Source organism: Centruroides sculpturatus, unplaced genomic scaffold, assembly GCF_000671375.1.
Source record: "Centruroides sculpturatus isolate CEXI.00-Female unplaced genomic scaffold, Cexi_2.0 scaffold317, whole genome shotgun sequence".
Lineage (NCBI taxonomy): Eukaryota > Metazoa > Arthropoda > Arachnida > Scorpiones > Buthidae > Centruroides > Centruroides sculpturatus.
This window is the reverse complement of record NW_019384610.1, coordinates 248,957-256,251: the sequence shown is the minus strand read 5'-3', so window position 1 is coordinate 256,251 and position 7,295 is coordinate 248,957. Positions and strand designations below refer to the sequence as shown.

Sequence of the window (7,295 nt, the reverse complement as noted above, 5' to 3'; positions counted from 1 at the left end):
AAAGGGGGGATACCTAGATCGGTAAAATACGCGAATTTCTTCCTACAACTTCGGTTGTTGTTCGGGGTACAGTTAAGGTTTTAACGAAGTTCGAGCGAATACATAATTAGCAAAAAAAAGTTGAAATAAAGTGATTAAACAAAAATTATTACAAATATCGTAAATAACAAATGCATATATAGAGATATTTTTTGAAAGGGGGAAATGGTCTTCACAATTTGAAATGGATCGAACACACAGTGCTCGAACGCTCGTGTAAACGCGCGCCATCTATCGTAGGATAAATGTACTTCGCGAGAGGGTATTAAAAAACTTTCCAAAGTTTTATGGCAATCGTACTATGCCACAAACCTTTGCTGGAGTATATTAAACAACTTCCCAAAGTTTCATGGCAATCGGATAAACGGTGTTGTAATGCATGAAGGACACACACATTCATTTCTATATATATAGATAACTATTAATATTTAGCTTTTTGTTACTTTGATAATCAAGATAATTTGGATATTTATCTGATTATCAGTCAGTTTATAACTTTTTAAAGCAGTGCTAATCATATCTAAATTGTAATGTTTTATATTTATAATGAATTATAACCTTAACTTTATCATAATATATAAAATTTCATGAAAATTTGCATGATTAAGAACCAAATTTTTACTTATGTTGCTTGAATTATACCCTCAAATTGTTTTTCTACCATTACATCATATATTAATGTCATATTTTTTGTTGTTTAAAAGTAAATGACTATTTATTTATTATTATATTATAATGTTCATAATTGTATATATCTAACTGCTTCTGATATCAAAATTTTAGTAGCATTACTAAAATTCCTGAGGTTTGTATCATATATCTGTTTTGGTAGATTTAACCTCTTATAGAAAATAGTATATATAAATTCATAATAATTTAATAAATTGAAAATGCATTATAATTTTAACTGTTTAAAGTTTTGAATATTCTCTTTATTCATTTCATAAATTTACAATGTTTAAAATTAATATCTTAAATTTTAAAACTTCTGTTGTAAAGTAATAATAATAAAAATATATATATGATATAATCAAAGTTTCTCTATTCAGAGCACTGTATTGCTATAACCAATAAGTGGATTGATAACAAAATTTGTGTACAGATTATGCAAAGGATGTAGAAAAGGATTTTCAAAAAAAAATTTATTTAAAAAAATTCAGCTAGAGTGTTTTCTACAGGAAAATACACAAAACAAAATACACAGTAAGTAGTGAAGACCAACCCTTAAAGTGATCTTTTAATTTGTTATTTTAAACATTATGAATAAAGTCAGTGAAAACAATGACATTGATCTGAATCTGTGTGATTTCTGATTGTGGGATCATTTAAAGAATATGATTTATCATGGAAATGTAACTTTGACAGTCTTAAGGATTGTATTACACTGCATGTACAAAGCAACACTGGAGAGCAGTTGTTGCCAGCTGCAGAACACATTGTTTATGGCCTCCAAATTTAACATCTGAACAATGGGACATACATTGAGCAAAATTCCTTACAATAGTAAACAGCTTCTGCATAAGGCCTATCCCTTACAGAACAAATAAATTTGTTTTCATTGTGTTTTTATTGTTTTGATTTATGTGTTTTCATGTAAAGCATCTCCTAGCAGAAGTTTTTAAACTAAATTTTTGTCAACTTAAATTTTTTTTGTTAACTAAATTTTTTTTTTTTTTCCTAAATTTTTGTCTTGCAAAATCCTTTTCCACATCCTTTGCAAAGTCTATACAACTTTTGGTGTCAACCCACTTATTGGTTATAGTTACGAGTGCTCTGAATAAGGAAACTTTAATTAGAGACACACTTCAAATATAAATTTTTAACAGTATTTTGTTTTAATTCATATTTTAATGTGTTGAATATCTTATTTGATAGGTTTTTAGTACAGACATATAATATAGTGGTCCTTTGTAATGAAAATTACATTGTAGAACCAAATTCCTTACAATTTTTAATTCAACACGGATTTGACTTTAATTATCAATACGAATTTGGACTGACATATTATCGAGGAAATGATAAGGTAAAATTATAAAAATAATAATTATTATTTATTGTTTTATCCAGTTCCTGATTCCTGATTTATAGTTTACTGAATTATGTACACAATCCAATTCCAATTTTGATAATTAATTGTAAGTTCTTTCCATGCAAATTTTTATCATTTTTTTTATATCAGAAATGCAGAATTAACATGAATTAAAGAATAGTAAGCAAGTAAAAAAATTTCATTCCTCATGTAATTAATTGTAAAATTATCAGTGTGCACTAATACTATAAATTAAAAATGTTCATCTGTATTTACTATACATTTCTTTACATCTTTAAAAAATTGAATATAATCATGTTAATATATTCTCTGTTTAATGATAGATTCAAGATATCCTCTTTCTTCAATAATTTTTTTTAACTTTTTCTGACCTGTGAGCCCTAAGAGGGCCTTTTTGTTGACTAATCATGGACACCTTAATCATCTGGCCATCCTGTTTAACAGTAACTAGCAGACCCTGCCACGCGTTGTTGTGGATCAAAATATATCTATTATAAATTTATAACACTTCCCTTATGGGGGGGAATTTTTAGAAAAATTTCTTCTTAGTGTACATTCTCTTGACATACCCTATTAAAACGCAATCAAAAACGCAAAAACCCGCATCTAAAATAGTATAAATAGAAGCAGAGTTCTTTACCGTAAGCCTTAATCCTAACCATCTCCCTTCAATGGGGTTGAATTTTGACGTGTATATTATATAAAAACACATGCGTATTCAAATGCAGCGTTGTGTCAAAATTTCAAAGGAATTGGTAGGAACAAACGAACATTACATTTTTATTTATATAGATAGATAGAAGATGATCTGCTTTAGTTCATTTTCACAGAAAAGCATAATGCCTCACAGAAAAGCAAACTTAGGGCGTCGTACTTGTAGCACCATCTGTTGGACATAAAAGCCTTAACCTAGATTATATATTTTAATTTATATGAATGTTTAACGGAATAATATACAGCCTATGTCCACCCTGAAGTTCCATTCTAAATATTGGTGAAAGAGTTTTTGAAATCGGATGAGTAGTTTCGGAGATTACCTGCTGTATACAAACTTACATACAAACATTACCTCTTTATAATATTAGTATAGATTATGCTATGGTGAAATGAATTTGAATGTTTACTTTATTGAATTGAAGTTTGTATAAGTAAAATAACATTTTAAATTCTGCAAAATAAATTTATTTATTATTTTATTTTTTTTTAGTTTGAACTAAAAATACAAATTATGAAAATATTATATTACTGGGATATGCTTCCACTTTAAAAAACTTTCTATTTATTTAAATGCTACAAATTTCATTAATACAATATTTTGTTTTCATGCAAAATGATTGTCTTTAAAAAATCTAGCAGTGAGTTGCATAAATTTCCTGGCAAAAAATATTTAAGAAACACATAGCAAAGTTTAAAATTGTGTGTGGTGTCATCTGTTACAAGGTGTTACTAAAAATAACTTTTATATTATTAATTATAATAAAAAAGGCAAAAGGCTTAATCTTGAGGGTAGAGATGAGTGTTTAAAAATGTTGTAAATGCCACTAACGATTAAAATTTTCATTAAGTTCAACCTTACTCAAGATATGATACATCACCTCTCAAACTTTGTCCACCAAAATATAATAGCATCAATGCCCCTTATATACAAGTTAACATGCAGATTTGTTTCTTAACCTTTATTGCATCCTGAGATATTAAATGAAATAGATGCCAACACACACATATATCCACAGTTTTTTTTCTTCAGAGGGTGTCAAACATTTAGATTTGCAAAACTTTGGAGGGTCAAATTTCATATGATTTCAATATTTGCTGCATTATATACATAACTGCCAGGAAGATAAAAATTAAGAAATCTTATTAGGAGAAAACATAAAGCAATAATTTGAAATTTTTTGCTTTCTTTCATCTGTTTGCAGTAATGAATTCATAAATGGTATTCATTTATGAATTTATTAGAAACATTTTGTACAGAAATTTATATAATGAAAAATTATGTTGTGAATTCTTAACATCGAGCTGGATATTTATATATTTATTTCTTATTTCATTTTTTCAAATTTTATATTTTCTTAAAAATAATTGTCTTAAATATTTATAGGATGAATCAAGTATAGACACACCCAGTCTTCGCAACCTTCTAAATGAAATAGCAATAGCAAAGCATCCCATTATACTTCATAATGGTCTCGTAGATATAATATTTCTCTATCAGAACTTGTATTGTGAACTTCCTTCATCATTTTCATCGTTTTTGGCAGATTTGTCAGAACTTTTTTCATCTGGTATATACGATACAAAATATATCAGTGAGTTTCAAGCTAGATTGCCTGCATCATATCTTCAATATATATTTCGCAAAAAGTGATTATTTAATTTAATTACTAGTATCTTATAATTTATACGTAATTTTTTTGGTAAAATATACAGTAGAGCGTCGATTTTCCGAAAGTCAATCATCCGAAAGATTTCCAGTCGGCAAATTTAAATTTTCGCTAGTGCTGTGGAGCTTCAATCTTTGTCTATGTCTTGGGCTACTCAAACATTTTACGTTTTTGATACTAAATTAACATCTGAAGTATAATTTTTTATTGTTTTTATATTTTTCAATAAATTTATTTTGTTTGTACAAAATAAAAAAATAATTTTTAACGATACAATAGTCTTTGTTAGGCTTAACATTGATGAAAATTCAACGCGAAGCGACAAGCAACGGAGAAAAATTTTGACATCGGATACGTTAAACTATTTTTTCGTACATAAATCGGTTATCCGAAATATCAGTTATACGAACAACCCCATTCCCCAATTGATTCGGAAAATCGACGCTCTACTGTATTCTGAAATAATTTAAAATGTAATGTGCTTTAAGATATCAATATTTTAATCATATTAAAAAAGTAATTGTTTTTTTCAGACAGAGAGAAAATGCAAATAAGATGAAAAATGAAAAACATTATGTTGCAATTGAATTTGTATCATATAAGGATTTGAGTGATATTGAATATGTTATGTGTCATTTGAGAGATATTCCAGAAAAAAGAAATTCTGTAACAGTGTGCAAAAATTATGCAGTAAGTATATTATTTATTATATGCAGGTTTGCAACACTTAACAATATTTTGCTTAATGAAGAACTACATATATATTGGAGGTAAGCTCCAAAATTTGTAGCTGCTTGGTCCTTTTCTATGTTTAAATACATAAACATTTATCATTGTATTCCACTTGAATGGCTTGGATGCAAAAAGTGATAAGCCACACAGAAAAATTTATGAAATAGCACATTTAAATCTTTAAACATATCAATTTCAGGATATGTTTATAGATTTAAATATGATATTTTTTAACTTCTTTGCAGTATGAATAAGTGCACTAAAAAAAATCCAGAAATGAGTTGCTTACCTTTTTCAACAACATTTAAAACTGTGTGGTGCCATCTGTTATGATATTTTATTTTTAAACATTTTTATATTTTTAATTCTTATAAAATAGCAAAATCTTTATTTTGAAGGTATGGATAGTTTTCATAAAAACTTGTGAATACTAATATGAGTAAAATCATCATTAAGTTCCTACTTGAGATATGACGACTCTTCTTTATCTCCCGACCCCATCGATCTTCAACCACCAAAATTTAATAGTATCAATTCCACTAAAACAGAAACCTCCCTGCAAAATTTCAGAAATTTTTGACCAAAAGCACAGGAGTTATTAATTAATATATCATCATTTATTTTCAGTGCAATTATAAAATATTTTTTATATTTAAAAAAATTCAGATATGAAAATTGTCCAGCAATTTAAATATCTTATTGACATCAGATTTTGATTAAATTTTAATTTAATTTTGAATACAGTGGAATCCTATTTATCTGGCTCAAACGGGACGGGGGCCATATTCTTTTCACTTATCTCGTCTTTTTTCAGAGATGAATGATATCAAAACAAGAGACGAAATTTATCTCTCAGAGACAGAGGCAATTCTGGTCATTCATAACAATCTTGTCTTTGTTGTTGACATCACAATTCTATTAGGTTTCATACATGTACATGTTCAGGTTATGTGCACATGCAACACAGTATAGAATTTTAACCAATGAAATTGTAAAATTTTTGAAAATGTAGAATGTGATATTATAGGTCATGTGGAAAGCACGTGTTCAAATAAAGCTTGTAATTTTGATAAAGATATATTTTTTTGTTTTGTAGCATTTTTAAATATCATAATGTCAAAATGTCTCAGGTAACATTGTCTCTTAGGTTAATAAAATTTTTATTTGTTAAATTAGAGAGGTTGAGGCGCATGTTTTAAACGTGTAAACGTGTACGTGTGACGTTCGGCGCCGCTTTCCCGTAAGCCTAAAAGTTTGACAATGGTGTTTGGATAGTCGGTGGAATCACACTCGACATTTCAAACACCATCGTCAAACTTTTAGGCTTACGGGAAAGCGGCGCCGAACGTCACACGTACACGTTTACACGTTTAAAACTTGCACCTCAACCTCTCTATTATAAAAGCATAAGTACTTAGGGAGAAATTAGAACAGTAATGTTTTGAAAATACTTAGAGATGGATAAAGTTAACAGCATATTCAATAGTTCAGAAATTGATGGAGGATCATTAAAAAAAGATGGAGTCAATGGCATTCCCGAGTAGCCATTTAAAAAAATAATAAGCATTATTTTTATCTCAAAATATTATTTTCTGAGATAGAGAATTTCTTAATACAGTTTTATAAGGTGAGTAGCATCCAGTCGTCCATATTGAATATAACGAAATTGAAGCAAAAGAAGAAAGACCAGTCGAAAGACAACTATCTGCTTGTCTCAGAAAGACAAGAGAATCTTCAAAAGAAAAAGTTGTTCAGAATCACATTGGAAAGACACTGTGATCTCTCGAGACATAAACAAATGATTAGCCAATCAGCAATTTGCTTGTGACACTGTCTCTTAGAGATGAGAGACAATGACCAGAATACAGCCCCAGGTCAGATCAGATGACCAAAAATCCAGAAAAATTGTTAATGACATAAATAACACGGTTTATAGACTTTTTATTTTATATCTCTGGTTTCTTCTTCAACATGACGATCACTTTGTTTCCTTTAGACGTCATTTTCACGGTGTTTACTTTATTTCACAAATGTTTGAAGATGAGTGAAAGTTAAACGATAGAGGCTTTAGGGTTTTGAGTGAATTATGA

At 28.5% G+C, this 7,295-nt stretch overlaps 1 protein-coding gene across 2 annotated transcripts in view; it reads left to right on the top strand.

The window, feature by feature from the left end:
* Positions 1-7,295, top strand: part of LOC111625227 (target of EGR1 protein 1-like) — a 26,261-nt gene that overhangs the window by 9,980 nt on the left and 8,986 nt on the right. For both annotated transcript variants that reach the window (XM_023368313.1, XM_023368314.1), the window contains exons 4-6: positions 1,915-2,062; positions 4,191-4,453; positions 5,007-5,163. In XM_023368313.1, coding sequence (XP_023224081.1) covers positions 1,915-2,062; positions 4,191-4,453; positions 5,007-5,163 — 568 coding nt within the window. The remainder of the gene's footprint in view (positions 1-1,914; positions 2,063-4,190; positions 4,454-5,006; positions 5,164-7,295) is intronic.